The sequence below is a fragment of the Pseudonaja textilis genome, chromosome 11 (genome assembly GCF_049901715.1).
Source record: "Pseudonaja textilis isolate UNSWEBS1 chromosome 11, rPseTex1.2, whole genome shotgun sequence".
NCBI lineage: Eukaryota > Metazoa > Chordata > Lepidosauria > Squamata > Elapidae > Pseudonaja > Pseudonaja textilis.
In genome coordinates this window covers 1310255-1326430 of record NC_142000.1, presented here as the reverse complement: position 1 = coordinate 1326430, position 16176 = coordinate 1310255, and the positions used below count along the sequence as shown (strand labels likewise).

At 48.1% G+C, this 16176-nt stretch overlaps 1 protein-coding gene across 2 annotated transcripts; it reads right to left on the bottom strand.

Moving 5' to 3' along the window:
- Nucleotides 1–1185: 1185 nt before the first annotated feature.
- ZNF319 (zinc finger protein 319) lies at nucleotides 1186–5325 on the bottom strand. 2 transcript variants are annotated; one of them, XM_026714453.2, is made up of 3 exons: nucleotides 5117–5325; nucleotides 3677–3766; nucleotides 1186–3542 (listed from the first exon to the last, which is right to left on the bottom strand). In XM_026714453.2, the coding sequence occupies exons 2-3, from the start codon at nucleotides 3709–3711 to the stop codon at nucleotides 1796–1798; spliced, it is 1782 nt and encodes a 593-aa protein (XP_026570238.1). In that variant the 5' UTR covers nucleotides 3712–3766; nucleotides 5117–5325; the 3' UTR covers nucleotides 1186–1795. The 2 variants fall into 2 exon arrangements, with proteins under 2 accessions (XP_026570238.1, XP_087796490.1); XM_087940364.1 differs by lacking the exon at nucleotides 5117–5325 and adding an exon at nucleotides 4184–5096.
- Between the last annotated feature and the right edge of the window lie 10851 nt (nucleotides 5326–16176).

Here is a 16176-nt window from a genome sequence, read left to right as displayed (position 1 = left end):
GAGGCCACTTCCCTTCCAAGACCAGCCCTGCTTGATACCAGACAGGAGCAGCCTCTCCGGTCCAGGGGGAGCAAAGGCAGCAAAGAACAAGGGGCCAGGAACTGTCCTTGGCCAAATCAGCCTGGGAGGTCCGGGTGTCCCCAGGAATATTCAGAATTCAGCTCAGGAAAAGGCCCAAGCAAGCGGGGGGCGGGGGTGCAGCACAGACAAAAAGGGGCTCGGGCAGGAGAGGTGGCAAATAGGCAGAGGAGGAGGAGGAGGAGGAGGAGGAGGGGACTGAAACAATGGAGCCTGCAGAAAGGAAGCCTACAAAAGCCTCCCAAGGGAGGAGGGCCTTCTCCGCTCTCCGGAAAGGGAGAGGCCTGCTTCCATCTCACAATATCCTGCCTGGCCGGCTCTCTGGGCAAAGCCTTTCAAGTCCCCCATCCCCCCCAAGAGGCTGGAGCCTTCCACCCCACCCCACCCCCAAAGAAAGACCAACTGATGGGTTCAAATTCCCAGAGATTCCACTGCAGCTTTTGCAAGGCTGTAAAACTCACGTCCAGCTGAGCTACATGGTTGCGTTACTCGCCCCCTTTTTTTTTTAAAGGCCATTCCAAAAAGGGGAAATCCCTCTCTAAAAGCTACCCCTGCGCTGCTGGGAGGCCGTGAAAAGGCCCAGGACTCGACAGGGAGAAAACAGAAGCTCTCCTTGCTCCCCCCACCACCACCCCAAACGGGTTATACTCTGCTCCTCCTCCAAATACGATGCCGCCTCCAAAGAGACCTGGGATAGAAAGCCCCCTCTTCCCCTCCCCCCAAAAAGGATAGCATCACTTGGGTTTTTTTTTTACTGACCCCACTGCCGGTTTGTAGCCATCTTCTAATTCAGGGGTCCCCAAACTTGGCAACTTTTAAGATTTGTTGACTTCAACTCCCAGAATTCTCCAGCCAGCTGGAGTCTTAAAAGTTGCCAAGTTTGGGGACCCCTGTTCTAATTTAATGCAGTAAGTGGTTCTATGTACCTCATACATCTTGTATATGCCTAGACACCCCTGCTGCACACACACACACACACACACACGCTGGTCCCTGGCGAAGGCATGTGCAGAAAACTGCTCAACTGTCTCAAATCTGGTTTATATGACTGGCAAGTGCAGCCTTTTCGCACTTGGGCTTTTGGGTTCCAAAAGATACAATCCCAGGACAGGTCAGTGCAGTTTTAATGAATGTTTTCTGTCCCAGCTCAGCTCTCTTCAGTTGCATGTCTTGAATGTTTACATTTCTCAGAGGTTACACAGAGAAGAAGCCTATCTATTTATACCACAACGGAGGGGGGGGGGAGGGTGTAGGAGGAGGAGGAGGCTGGGGCGGGGGGATGCTCTAGCTTTAATAATACGTTTAAATAGATAAATTGAGTTTTCCTCCATGCCCCTCGGGTTGCATTTCCAAGGGCTGGAGTGGAGGAAATCCAGTCCCAATGGCTGTAGGCGACCGAAGCCAAAACCACCATATAAGGGTGGCTGGCTGGAGCATCGGCTGCATGGAGAACCCACGGCAATGAGGGAGAGGAGGCCTTCTAGCCTGGCATGCATGCCTCCCTCCCTCCCTCCCTCCCTCCTTCTCGGCCCCTCATCCTCAGCCGCTCCCAGCGTCCTGCTCCCTCATCCACTCCAGAGTCAGCCCTTGGCTCCGTAAACACAGTGGCACCACAGTGGCAGGGCGAGGCCAGGCCCTGGCAGGCTGGCCCTGGCCTGGTGCGGCCCCCGAAGCTCGGTTTACTCTGCCGGGGCACGAGGGCTGCGCTTGGCACCGCTCAGGGCAGGCAGGGGGCCACCGTGTAAGTGCCTTCTGTGGAGGTGTGCTGCGCGCTGTGCTCCTGCAGCAGGCCCAGGTCCAGGAAGCGCTCGCCACACCACATGCACTTGTAGTGCTGCTCCCGGGTGTGGACCCCGTGGTGCTTGTTCAGGTGCTCCCGCTGCTTGAAGGCCTTCTCACAGGAGGGGCACTTGTACGGCTTTTCCCCCGTGTGGACACGCCGGTGGCGCTGCAGGTCGGAGGCGTACTTGAAGCGCTTCTGGCAGTCCGGGCACTTCAGGGGCCGCTCCCGGGCAGGGTCGCAGCGGTGCTGCACAAACTCCGAGGAGGAGAAGAAGCGCCGTTCACACAGGGTGCAGCGGAGGGGCTTCTCGGCACAGTGCGAAGCCAGCTGGTGCTTCTGCAAGGCGGAGGCCCGCTTGTAGGCCTTGCTGCAGGCCGTGCACTTGAAGGGCCGCTCCGCGCTCTGCACGCAGCGGTGGCGCAGCAGCTCGGAGGACTGGCTGAAGCCCTTCTGGCAGGCGTTGCACTTGAAGAGATTCTCGATGCCATGGACGTGCTGGTGGTAGAGCAGGTGCGCTGGCTGCACAAAGCCCTTCTCACACAGGGAGCACTTGAAGGGCAGCGGGGCGGCCTCCTGCTCGGAAGGAGGGGCGGGGACCACGGCCTTGTGAGTGCGGCGGTGGCGCATGAGCGCATACTGTTGCTTGAAGCTCATCGGGCAGAGGTCGCACTGAAAGGGGCGCTCCGTGCTGTGGGTGCGCTCGTGCTGCCGGAGGTCCGAGGGCCGCCGGAAGGCCTTGTGGCAAGCCGCACAGCGGAAGGGCCGCTCACCGCTGGGCGTGCAGGGGTGCTGCAGCAGCTCCGAGGACTCTTTGAAGTGCAACTCGCAGACGTTGCAGCGGAAGAGGTGGGCCTCGCCCGAGTGAGCGTACATGTGGCGCACCAAGTGGGAGCGGTGCTTGAAGGCCTTCTCGCACACGGTGCACTTGTAGGGCCGCTCGGCGCTGTGTGTGCGCTTGTGGTGCACCAGGTGCGAGGACTGGCTGAAGCTCTTCTCGCACAGGCTGCACTTGTAGGGCTTCTCCCCGGTGTGCACCCGCTCGTGCCGCGACAGCTCCGAGAGGTGCTTGAAGGGCTTCTGGCAGATGGAGCAGCTGTATGGCTTCTCCGCGGGGGCCCGGTTGAGGGCCGCTGGCTGCTGTGGGGGGGCCGGCTCCTCGGGAGCTGCCACTGCCGCCGCGGCCGCCTTGTAGGTCTTTTCACAGATGGAGCACTTGACGGCCGTGTTGCCATTATGGACGCTGTGGTGCTGGGCCAGCGAGGTGAGCAGGGAGAAGCCCATCTTGCAGACACCGCAGACGAAGGGCTTCTGCTCCACCTGCAGGCACTGGTGCTCCAGGAGGTCCGTGGCCTGGTGGAAAACCTTCATGCACTGAGTGCACTGGAAGGAGCGGTCGTGGCCGCCTTGTAGGCACTGGTGCTCCTGGGGGTTGGAGAGGTGAGACAGGTCGTGCCCACAAACCCCACATTTGGGAGAGGCCTCTCCTCCACCGCTGGCAGGGATGGGTGGGTGCTGCAACCCGCTGGGCTCCGGCTGCAGGAGGATACCATAGACGGCGCAGCCCAAAGGGTTCTCGGTCACCGCACTGGGCGGGATGGGGTGCTCAGGAAGGGCGGCCGTGGCCCCGTGGTGGGGGGGCTGCTGGGGGGGTGGCGGCTGCTGGGACCAGGTCTCTGACATGCTGGGGAGAAAAAGAGGGGGTTCCACAGTGAGCGGTTTTGCTGCTCAACTGAAGGCCGAGCAACCAAGGAAACCTATTCCTAGAGAGCGATCGCTAGAGGGGTCGTGCGAATCCTCGCAGGAGGGTCCAGCTACCTTTGAGACACATCAGACCAAAGCAGGCCAGACATTCCGGCGGTCACCTTGTGGTCCCAGCCCCTTCTTCCAGAAAATCTCTGTGGGAACCTGCAAAGGAAGAGAGTAGGCTAGTAAGAATCACCGGCAACTGCCTTTTCCAACAGAAGCGGGTTTCAGGTTGGGATCAGCGTGTGGGAGCTCTCAAAAGAAGGTTCCTTTACCCGAAAACGCAGCATTGAAAACTGGGGATCAGAATCAGGAAGAGAGCGTTAACCCTAAACAGGCCATATTTCAAGATCCCCCAAGGCCCTGAATTGAAATATCTTGCTTGCTTCCCGGCCACCTGGAGTTCACTCCATTCTGAAACCAAGAAGCCACGTGAGCAGCAGAAGTCCCAGTGCCTGTTACTAAGAGGCCTAGGAGATCCTCTTTTTTTTTTTTTTTTAAAGTTAAGAAGATCCGAACTTAGGATCTGTGATCAACAGCCTGGGAAGACCAGTCTGTTACAATCAGAAAAATACTCACTGCAAGGACGGCGGATGGAAACCGAAGAAAACTCAGAGGAGCCTTGGGATCAATCCCATTTCTTTCAAAGGAAGTGACAGGTTGCCTAAGAATGTCCCCATGGCCTCATGGTTCCTCTTTAGGCTCCACAGTAAAGGGACCCTTTGGCTGCTCTCGGGGGACCCCCCAGCCTCAGTCCCCAGGTGCCCTTTCTGCTTTGAGGAGGGGGGCAATATTGGACACGGGTCCCAGGGCATCTGCCCAGCTCCCCCCAGAGCAGAAGGGCTGCCCTTCCCTGGTCTCCACTCAGGCAGCCCGGCTGCAGCTGCAGAGCCGGAGGGTCCCCCGGGCAAGTCCTGCCGAGGATGGAACAAACCCCAAAGCCCCGCAAAGGTCGCCACGCATCAGGCGTGCAGCCAGCCCAGCCCGGCGCTTGTTCCACCCGGGGGTGCTTGGGGGGGGGGGCGGCACAAACCCGGCCCGGATCCTCGCCTCTTTCCGCTCCTCCGAAGGCAGGGAAGGGGAGCACAGGAGCCGCACCGGCCTTCGGGGCCGCCCTCCCTCTGCCGGCTCTGCCCTCGGAGCGGAGCGTGGGGGCAAGGGGGCGCAGCGGCGGCCTTAACGCTACGCCGCAAAGGGCCCGATCGGGCGAGCCGGCCTCCGCCGGGCAGGCGGCGAGGCCCCCCCGGCTGTCCCCGGGCCGCGCTTCCTCTGCCGCAGCGTTGCTGGGCCGCCCGACGCTCCCGGCTGATCTGGGGAAGCCCGGCGGGCGACCCGGGGATCGGAGCGGCGGGGGCCGGAAGCCCCGCAGGCCGAGGGCGCTGACCGCCGGGCGGGAAGGGCCTGCGCGCTTCCCGGGCGAGGCGGACCCGGCAGACGGAGCGCGGCGCCCTCCCGCTCGGCCCCGCAGCGGCCTGGCTCGCCCGAAGCCCCCGGCGCCGCCCTCCTGCCTACCTGGGGCCTGGCGCGCCGCTCCGATCCCCGGGCTCGCGTAGAGGAGGGCGGGCGGGCGGGCGAGGCCGGCTGGCTGGCTGGGCGAGGAGGCGGAGCAGGGGCACCGGCGGGCGGGGAGGCGCCTCGAGGAAGGGGCGGCGTCGGAGAAGAGCCGCGGAATCGGCGCTGCCCTCTGCCGGACCGCGGGGGCAGCCGCGCCGGACGCGAGGGGGGACCGTGGCGGGCGGGCCGGCGGGCGCCCCTGGCGGTGGGTCCTCCCGCTCGGCGTCTCTGCGGGCGCCCGCTGGGCGAGGGAGGCCTCCGTGGGGCCCTGGCGGCAGCCGCGGCCGGCCCGCCTTCCCTCCCTCCCTCCCGCTGCCCTGCGGCGCGGTCCCGAGGAGCGCCGGGCGGCAGCAGGCGGAGGTGGCCGGTCCGTTAAGCCAACAGCCACCGCGGCGCTTCTGCCAGGCTAGCCAGGATTGCCGGGCTCTTTTGGTAGCGGCAGCAGCACCCAGGCGGCCCCTGCCCGCCCCCCAAGCCCGCCTTGGACCGAGGCTTCGGGGGGGGGGGGTTCTCGGCCAAGTGCAAATTTGCATTTTTGAATTACACCTTGTTAAATGAGAATCAATAAATAGCAATATAGAATTCTTTTATTGGCCAAGTGCGATTGGAGACACAAGGAATTTGTCTTGGTGCAAATGCTCTCAGGGCACATAAAAGAAAAGAGACGTCCGTCGAGAGTCGAGAATCATCAGGTGCAACACTTAATGATAGTCATAGGGTGCAATAAGCAATCAAATCATACCAGGAAACAGTCCATATAAATCGTAAGGATACAAGAGACAAAGTTACTGTCATACAGTCACAAGTGGGAGGGGATGGGTGATCAGGAGTGATGACAAGATTTAACAGTAATAATAGTGCAGACTTTGTAATGGTTGAACGGGTGAGGGAATTGTTTAGCAGAGGAGGGGGGAACACTGTCCTTGTGTTCAGTTCTGGTGTGCAGTGCTCTGTAGCGTCGTTTTGAGGGAAGGAGTTGAAACAGTTTATGTCTGGGATGTGAGGGGTCTGTAGATATTTTCACAGCCCTCTTTTTCACTCGTGCAGATACAGGTCCTCGATGGAAGGCAGGTTGGTAGCAATTGATTTTTCTGCAGTCCTAATTATTCTCTGGAGTCTGTGTCTGTCTTGTTGGGTTGCAGAACCAAACCAGACAGTTAAAGAGGTGCAGATGACAGACTCAATCATTCCTCTGTAGAACTGTATCAGCTTTTACATCGTTTTCTAGCCTAATCTGAGGGGTTAGCAACACCCCCGCCCCCCAAGTTTTGTGTCATCTGGGATGTTCTATTAGACCTTTGTACACCCCTCATGTACATCTTTTATTTTAAAAAAAGGTTGAAGAGCACAGTCCCCTGGGCAAGCCTGACAACCAAACTCTCATTTATTTCCCCCAAAGTTCCTGGGAGTTAAAAGTGCACACAGGAAGATCAGGCATCAAGCTAAGTTATACTCTGAATAATGCTCAGTTAACGGGGCTTTTACAGGGCACTAAGCCTTGAGCTCTGATTTATAAAACCTGGGCTCATGAAACCTGCTCGGTCAAAACTAAAGCAGCCCATTGTGGTCCTGCATGCTGGTCGCCCATGGGGTCGAATAAATGTGACATAGAGGCGAGACTTTGATAGTGATTCTGGGAGTTGAGTAGGATTGGAGTTCCTGAGACTAAAGATTTTACAAAAAGCAACAGCCTGAAATCTCGCCCAGGCACTTCTCCACTCCTGGCAGGTGCCAGCTGTCCCCTTCAGCCAGTCAGATGCCACCATTTGCAGAGAGGCAGCCTCACCCATTGCTGAATGGATCTCATTGCTAGGAAATATTTCCTCACCTACAACAGATCCTACCTTCTTGTAAAGTAAGCCTACCACAATGTTGTCCTGCGTTCTATATGACAGCTTTGCAGATGGTCCTCACTTAATGACCACAGTTGAGACCAAAATTTCCATTGTAAGTTGTTGTGGTTATTAAGAGGTCACCACATGATTTAAAGCAAATCACCAAAGTCATTAAGCAAAAGAAATGGTTCTTAAACAAATCCTTTCTCCAGAATGGGCATTTCTTCTTAAAAAAGAAAAAGAAATGGGGGGGGGGTGGAGGGGTGTTTGAACAATTGTTAAATGATCAGTCATTAAGTGAGGACTACAGAATACAGAATACCTGTCAGGTTCCTGCCAGAACGCTGCCATTCCGAAGGGGAAGGGGGATGCTTTGAGGGGCTGATTGCTTTGACTGCTTTGGCTTTGGCTGTAACCGCATGGGAATTGGGGAGGGGGACTGGGCCATCAGGATCAGAGGTGGGATTCAGCCGGTTCTGACCAATTCTGGAGAATCGGTAGCAGAAATTTTGAGTAGTTTGGAGAATCGGCAAATCCCATCTCTGACTGGTCCCGCCAACCCCATCTCTTCTCTGCCTCCCATTGAGTCCCAGCTGATCGGCTGGGTCTTCTTTGGTTGCCTTTCATAGGAGAATGGAGCTGGAAAGCAGGCTAGTGGGGTGGGGAGGGAATGGAGATTTTGCAGTATCCCTCCCCTACCACGCCCACCGAGCCACACCCACCAAGCCACACCCATAGAACCGGTAGTAAAAAAAATTGAATCCCACCACTGATCACGATAGATTCCTTCCCAGCTGGTCCCAGCCTGTTACCCAAGGCCACAGCGCCCCGAGGATGACCTGTTACGACCAACCCGCCTTGGAGTTCTCATAACACCTTTGCAGCACCGCATTGGCTACTGGTGGACATGGGGCTCTGGGTGGGGGTTGAACAGGGGAAATTAGCTTAATGCTTTGTGTGGGAATCTTCAGACTCCACCTGAATTCTCTGCAATCCCTTCTCTTAGCAAACGTTCCTTGGGAACTCCTTTCAAGAGTCATGCTTTCCTGCGAAGGGAGCTGAGGCAGGTCCTTACAATAACAAAATTGGAAGGGGTTTTGGAGGTCTTCTGTCTAGGCCAACACTCTGCTCAAGCAGGTTATTCTGTACCATTCCAGACAAATGGCTGTCCAATCTCATCTTAAAAACCTCCATTGATGTAGCATTTTAGTCAGGAATCGGTATTCTCTTCTCATCTCTCTCACTCTTCTGAGTACTTGTTTCAAGACCACAATTTCCTTGTCTTTATATTTCAATGTTTTCTCTTTTGCCACTTGCAATATTTGTGTTTTAATGGCTTTCTTTGTAAATCTAATGTGAACTTCTCTTGGTAAGCTATTTCTCATTGCATATCTTGTGAAGACTTGATAAACCTCATCTATTCCATCCATCATCTTCTCTTCAGTTATTTCCAAAACTTCAGCCAATATTTCTATCATTATCTCAGCTAGGTTTTGTCCCTTTTCTTCCTCTATATTTTGGAATCTAAGATAAAATTCTGATCTGTCCATCTCCCATCTCAACATCCCACTTTTATCTTGTTCAACCACAGTTAATCTGTTATTAATATCTCCAATCTTCTTGTCTCTTTGTTTATCTTCTTCAATTTTTTGGAATCTCTCATCATACTTCATCATCATTTGTTGAATGTTCTCCACCTTTTCATCAGTTTTCCCTGTTCTTTGTTCAATGTTCTCTGTTCTCTTTCCAATATTCTCTGTTCTTGTTTGAATATTTTGAATTCCTTGAGTAATCATCTGCAGGGTCACTTTTTCTTGTTCTTTTTCTTGCCGTAACATTGTCTGTATTGAACGTTGTCCTCCAGATGGTGGAGAGGAAGAAGTAGAGGTTGAGGAACCAGGGGCTGTTAGTTTCCTACTCATTTCGAGCAATTCAAAATCTTCAGGTTCTTCTAGACCAGGGGTTCCCAACCTGGGGTGCTCGCACCCCCTGGTGGTGCGAGATGATATTCCAGGGGGTGCGAGAAAAGTCCAGGTAAATAATAGGATTTGGCTATATGTTAGACTATGTCTAGACTATAGACTATACAAGGAAAAGAAATACTATGAAAAGATTAGCCTCTAAGGCATGAGAAGATGAGTATAAAGGACTTGAAAAAGAGCTACAGAAAATGCCACAGAAAAAGGACTTAAAAATGGATATAATTAAACATAAAATGGGTCTAATAGAAAAAGAAGAACTAGCACAGAAAATTAGAGGTGCTAAACAGAACAACTTTGAAGATGCAAATAAACCAGGTAGATGGTTAGCATATAAATTGAGAAAGGAGAAAGAATCAAGGAAAATATTGCAATTAATAGATGACCAAGGCCAAGTTTGCTGTGGTAGTAAAGAGAAGAAGGAAACCATACGAGACTATTATGGGAAACTATACACACAAGAGAATATTGATGAGGAAAGAGTTAAACAGTACTTACAGAATGCTAATCTACCCCAGATACCTAAAGAGATTGAAACAATGTTAGAAAGCAATATAACCATGATGGAGTTAACTGAAGCACTCAAGAAGCAAAATAATGGAAAGGCACCAGGCCGAGATGGACTTCCGGCAGAATTTTATAAAACATTACAAGAATTGCTGAACCTTCCATTGCTAGAAGTTATGAATGAAGTTATGTTAAAGAAGAGGATACCTAAATCATGGTCAGAAGCTTATATTACACTTGTCCCAAAAGAAGAGGCCGATCCATTACAAATCAAGAACTATAGACCTATTTCCTTACTAAACGCAGATTATAAAATTTTTGCTTCAATATTGGCAGAAAGACTTAAAAAATACTTAAATAATTTTATCCATTCTGATCAAAATGGATTTTTGCCAAAGAGACAAATTAAAGACAATATGAGAATAATCTTGGACACTTTGGAATATGAGGCACATCCTGAAAAACAAATGGTTTTGATATTTCTAGATGCACAGAAGGCATTTGATAACGTGAATTGGCGATTCATGTTATTACAGCTGGAACAGATGGGCTTTGCAAAAAAATTTATTCAAGTAACAGAAACTATATATCATAAGCAAACGGCAAAGGTAATGATAGAGGGAGAACTGACAGAAAAGGAACAAGACAAGGGTGCCCACTATCACCTCTGTTGTTTGTGTTAACCTTGGAAGTGCTAAACAGAAATATTAGAGACGAAAATAATATAAAAGGGATGAAAATTAAAAAGGAAGAATTTAAGTTGCAAGCATTGGCAGATGATCTAGTTTTCATTCTAGAAGACCCACTAGAAACAACATCAAAATTGATAGAAAAGATAGAGACATATGGAAAGGTGGCTGGTTTGAAAATAAATAAAGATAAGAAAGATCTTGACAAAGAATATGCTATCACGACAAAAGGAAGAACTGGCAGACTTATTGAAAATCCAGGTTACGAATAAGATCAAATATTTGGGGATATACTTGCAAGATGCAGTACACTAAAAGAGAATAATTATATCAAACTTAAGCAGCAGATAGCGCTACATTTGGCGAAATGGGAAAATTTACAACTGTCATTAATAGGGAGAATATCAACAATCAAGATGAATATATTACCCAGAATTTTATATTTGTTTCAAACAATTCCAATTAGGCTTGGAAAAGATTACTTTGAAGATTTAAATAAAATTGTGCTGAAATATATATGGCAAGGTAAGAAAGCGAGAATAAAGTTAAAACTTTTGCAAGATGCTAGAATAAGAGGAGAGTTTGGTTTGCCTAATTGGGAGTTGTATTTGTTATTTGAAAATTCCAGTCTGGCTATCGACTATTGAAACATTTTCTTATCCTATAATATATAAAAAGGAACAAACAGTTAGATATGGTGAAATATTGAATGAAAAGGGTGAACTTAAATCTATACAAAAATTAGAGGAATAAGGTATAAAGATGAATTAGTTTTCATATGCACAAATACGTTCAAGGTATGATAAAGACTCTAAAACAGAAGGTTTTTATGATAAACTGACTTAGATAAGATTTTGACAGGTACTGATGAAAAGGTGATTAAAAAATTGTATGGATATTTGTTAGAAATTAAAATAGAAGAAGAACAAGTTAAAGAAACTATGATTGCTTGGGGGAAGAAGTTTGGATATGGGATTGATCTAGAGAAATGGGAAAAATTGTGGTCTCAAAATTATAAAATGACAATGTCAACAGCATATAAAGAAAATTTGTATAAGATGTTTTACAGGTGGCACTTTTCCCCCACAAGAATAGCAAGAATGTTCAAGAATAAATCTGAAAAATGTTGGAAATGTCATCAGATACCTGGCTCATATTATCATATGTGGTGGACTTGTATGTATGCTAAAAAATATTGGACTAAAATCCACATGTGGTTGGAAAAAATGACAAAAAAGCATATAGATTTGAAACCAGAGATATTTTTGTTGGGAATTTTACCTGAAATATACAGTAAAGAACTGAAATACCTGATTGTAAATGTATTAACAGCAGCTAGGATTGTATTTGCTAAAAATTGGAAAAATGAGAAAATACCATCACAGGAGGAAATCATTAAGAAAATATTGAAATGTGCTGAAATGAGTAGATTGACATTTGAAATCAGAGAACAAGATGATAAACAATTTTATAAAATTTGGTATATTCTATCAATGGTTAGACAATAAAATATAGTCATGAATTATGTAGATCCTTAGAAAATAATAAATATATAAAGATGCATTCTTTTCTTATTATATCTACAAAATGATTCTAGGATAGATTTCAGATGATAATATGAACTGTCATAAAACAAATTAAGTAAAATATGATTATTTTGTAAAACATGAATGAATAAAAATATAGTCAAATGATTGATTAATAATATTAATCTATTTAATACTTGATTGAAAATACGAGAATATATACAATGTAATTGTAATTGAAGACTATGAAATGGAAGCACAAAACAATTTGTAAACCAACCGGCACACTGTATGTATATGGAAGATGGCTTGATGTTTTTATGTTTTGTTTGTTTATGTTTGTTTTAAAAACCAATAAAAAATTTTTTTAAAAACCCTCCATTGATGGAGCATCCACAACTTCTGGAGGCAAACTGTTTCATTGATTAATTCTACGCAATGTCAGGAAATGTCTTAGTTCTAGGATGGTTCCTTGGTTAGTATCCATCCATTGTTTCTTGTCTTGCCTTCTGGTGCTTTAGAAAACGGACCCCTCGTCATAAAGGCAGCCCTCAAATATTGGGACACTGTTATGATGACACCTCTAGTCCTTCTTTCCCAATTCCTGCACCCATTCTACGTGATTTAGCCTCCAGCCCCCTAATCATCTTTGCTGCTCTTCTTTGCATTCTTTCTAAAGCCTCAATATCTTTTCGTATTGTGGTGAACAAAACTAGATGCAATATTTCAAGGTTGGTGTTACCAAGGCATTATAAAATGGCACTAAGACTTCACGTGATCTTGATTCTCTCTATTAATGCGGCCTAGGACTACAGTTCCATTTTGTTGGGTATGGTCCAGTGTTCAAATCTGTCAAGATCCTTCTGGATCTTGAGCCTATCTTCTAGGGCAGGGGTGTCCAACCTTGGCAACTTTAAGACTTGTGGACTTCAACTGAGGAATTCTGGGAGTTGAAGTCCACAAGTCTTAAAGTTGCCAAGGTTGGACACCCCTGTTCTAGGGTGTTGGCTATTCCTGCTAGTTTGATGTCATCTGCAAATACGATGAATTCCCCTTCTACTCCCTTATATAAATCATTTATCAAGATATTGAAGTACTCCACCTCACACTTCTCTCTACATAGATGTAGTTCTATAGAGGACTATATGTTGAGTGCAGCTGGTCAACCAGTTATGAATCCACCTGGTGTTGATGCTGTCTAGTTCACATTTTTTCTATTTTACCAAGAAGTAAGGTGTGGTCTAATTTATCAAATTCCTTACTGAGGTCCAAGTAAATTATGTCCACTGCATTTTGCTGATCCCCTAATTTAATTACTTTATCAAAAATGCAATAAGATTTATCTGGCATGATCTGTTTTGGACAAACCCATGTTGGCTTGTGGTTATAAGTTTGCTTCCTTCTAGGTGTTTGCAGATCTGTTGCTTGATTGCCTTTTTCAGGGCTTCCCAAGTATTGATGTCAGGCTGATTGGTCTGTGGTTGATTGACCTGGATCCATTTTTTTTCTTCTTTTTTGAAGATGACCTTGTTGGTCATCTAGTCCAACCCCCTGCTTATCTGGCAAAAATTTTATCGATAGGCATGAATAAAGAATTCAGCTTGGAAAACTCACCATGTATCCTTCTTGGTTTTGAACCTGAAATATTTCCATCTAGCAACAGTCGAGGAGGGTCTTCTTCTTCTCCTCTCCACCAGTTAAGAGTCCCCAGGGCTGCTCCGCTCCTTCTCCCTGCTGGAACCCAGGACTTCCTGCTGTCTCTGATTGTTGTGTTGTTGCTGCCTCTTCTTCCCATAATCGGAGAAATCAATCCCCTTCTTGGTCTGGCTGGCCCTCCTCAGCTGGGGATCCACAAAAGTCCCACCGATGGAGCTTGCTAAAAAGACACATTAATTGTCCTCGCCCCAAAGGACAGCTGGTCGTTCCCTCTGTGACCCTGAGGACATGGCTTATTCAAGTTCCTGTCAGAACTTGTATCATGTTTCAATAGTTTTGTTTCTGAAGGAGGAGGGTGGTTTTAAAATTCAGGAAAGCCAGTTAATAAACGCCGTGCTTGAAGACTCGCAGTTCAAGCTCTTAAATACGCAGCTTCTGAGTGTTTGGCTCTGTGGAATGTTTTTAAATTAGATTAGATTAGATTAGATTAGATTAGATTAGATTAGATTAGATTAGATTAGATTAAACAAGAGTTGGGAGGGACCTTGCAGGTCATCTAGTTCAGGGGTCACCAACTTTTTGGACCTCAGGGACCACCAAACTCATAATTTTAAATCCCAGGGACCACTAACCGGTTCTGTGGGTGTGGCCTAATTTGTGGGGGTGGCTTGGTGGTCATGTGACTGGCTGGGCATGGCTTGTTTGCAAATATAAATAATTATATATTGAGTTTATTATTTAAAAAAGAGCAACTTTTACCCAAAATCAGGCAAAGCAGACAGGCAGATTGAGTTGCTCACAGAATCACAGATTCATTCAGAAATCTATCTATCTGCCATTGGCTAGCTCAGTCTCTCAAATTTGCTTGCTGTGAGTCTGCACTGAATAATGGAACCTTCAGTCCTAAGGGAGGTTGGCTGTGCTTAAAAGCAGAGCCAAAGATCTAAAAGACTAGCTAGAAAGCAAGAAATCCAACCATTTCCTGCTTCCTAGTTAATCTAAATCTCCCAGCCCAGCAGAACAGATGATGGTCGGAAAAAGGAAAAATAGCAATTTAGCAGGCAAGTTTGCCGGGTAAGGAGTGAGTGGCGGGGAGGGTTCCTGCAGACCATGTGGGCAGCACAGCCTTGTGTTTTTGCACAGCCTGGATTGTTTTGGGTGGGTGCTCTGGGGGTGAGTTTTCTCTGCGGCCCATCAGCGACCACTGATCTAGTCCAACCCCACTGCCCAAGCAGGAGACCCTACACCATTTCTGACAAATGACAGTCCAATCTCTTCTTGAAAGCCTCCAGTGATGAAGCTCCCACAACCTCCAAAGGCAACTTCTGTTCCACTGGTCACTGTCAGAAAAATTATCCTTATTTCCAGGTTGAATTTCTCCTTGATCAGTTTCCATCCATTACTCCTTGTCTGGCCTACAGGTGCTTTAGAGAATAGCGTGACTCCTTCCTCTCTGTGGCAGCCCCTCAAATATTGGAAGACTGCTATCCTGTCTCCCCTGGTCTTTCTTTTCAAGAACTGGCCAAGCCCAGTTCCTGCAACCGTTCATTGTATGTTTTAACCTCTAGTCTCCTAATCATCCTGGTTGCTCTTCTCTGACTTTTTCTAGTGTCAACATCTTTTTTTTATAGTGTGGTGATCAAAACTGGATGCAGGACTCTAAGTGTGGTCTTACTAAGGCTTTATTTATATTAGTACCTCAATTGATCTTGATTGTATCCTTCTGTTAATGCAATTTAGGATTGCATTGGCTTTTTTGGCTGCTGCTGCACATATTTACCTGGTTGTCCACTAAGACTCAAAGATCCCTCTCACAGCTACTGATATTAAACCTGGTTTCACACTGTGTATATGTGTTCTTTTGGTTTTTCTTGCCTAAGTGTAGGACTTTTCTCTAAATTGAATTTCATTTTGTTAGATAGGGCCCAGGGTTCAAGTCTGTCAAGATCCATCTGGATCTTGAGCCTATCTTCTTGGGGGTTATGTATTCCTGCCAGTTTAGTATCATCTGCAAATTTGGTAAGTTCCCCTTCTGTTCTCTCATCTAAGTCGTTAATGAAGATATTGAAGAGTCCTGGGCCTAAGACAAAACCTTGTGGCACCCCAACTGCTTACTTCCCTCCACATAGACTTAGACCCATTAAAGACTACTCGTTGAGTTCAGTTTGTCAGCCAGTTGTGAATCCATCTAGTGGTGGTGCTATCCCATGTTTTTCTAGCTTACCATAAAGTAGGTTGTGGCCTACTTTGTCAAATGCCTTGGTGAAATCTAAGTATATTATGTCCATAGGATTTTGCTGATCTACTAATTTAGTCACTGTGTTGAAGAAATAAGATTGATTTGGCATGATCTGTTGGGTGCTGACTGCTAGTTCTTACTTTACTTGTTTCTAGGTGTTTGATGTTAGGCTGATTGGTCTATAGTTTCCTGGATCTGTTTTTTTCCCCTTTTTTTGAAGATGGGGACCCCATCAGCTCTTTTCCAGTCCTCTGGTAGTTCCCCGGTGCTCCAGGATTTTTGAAAGATATGGTGTAGTGGTTCTGAGATGACCTCTGCCAGCTCCTTTAAAACTCTGGGATGTGATCCATCAGGCCTTGGTGATTTGTTTTCATCAAGATCAGACAGGTCTTCTCTTACTATTTTTAAGAGGCGCCCCCTGGGGAGGTAACGGGCAGCCAGGGGGATTCCCTGGTCCCACCTGCCGGCCTCCACACGCTGCTCTGTCTTCCCTGGATCTCCGGGAAGCAGGTGGGGAACCCTCGAGGCCATCGAAACTACCCCCCCCCCCGGGGAGACGAGCTCAGGCGCCGGAGGGAAGAGGCCGC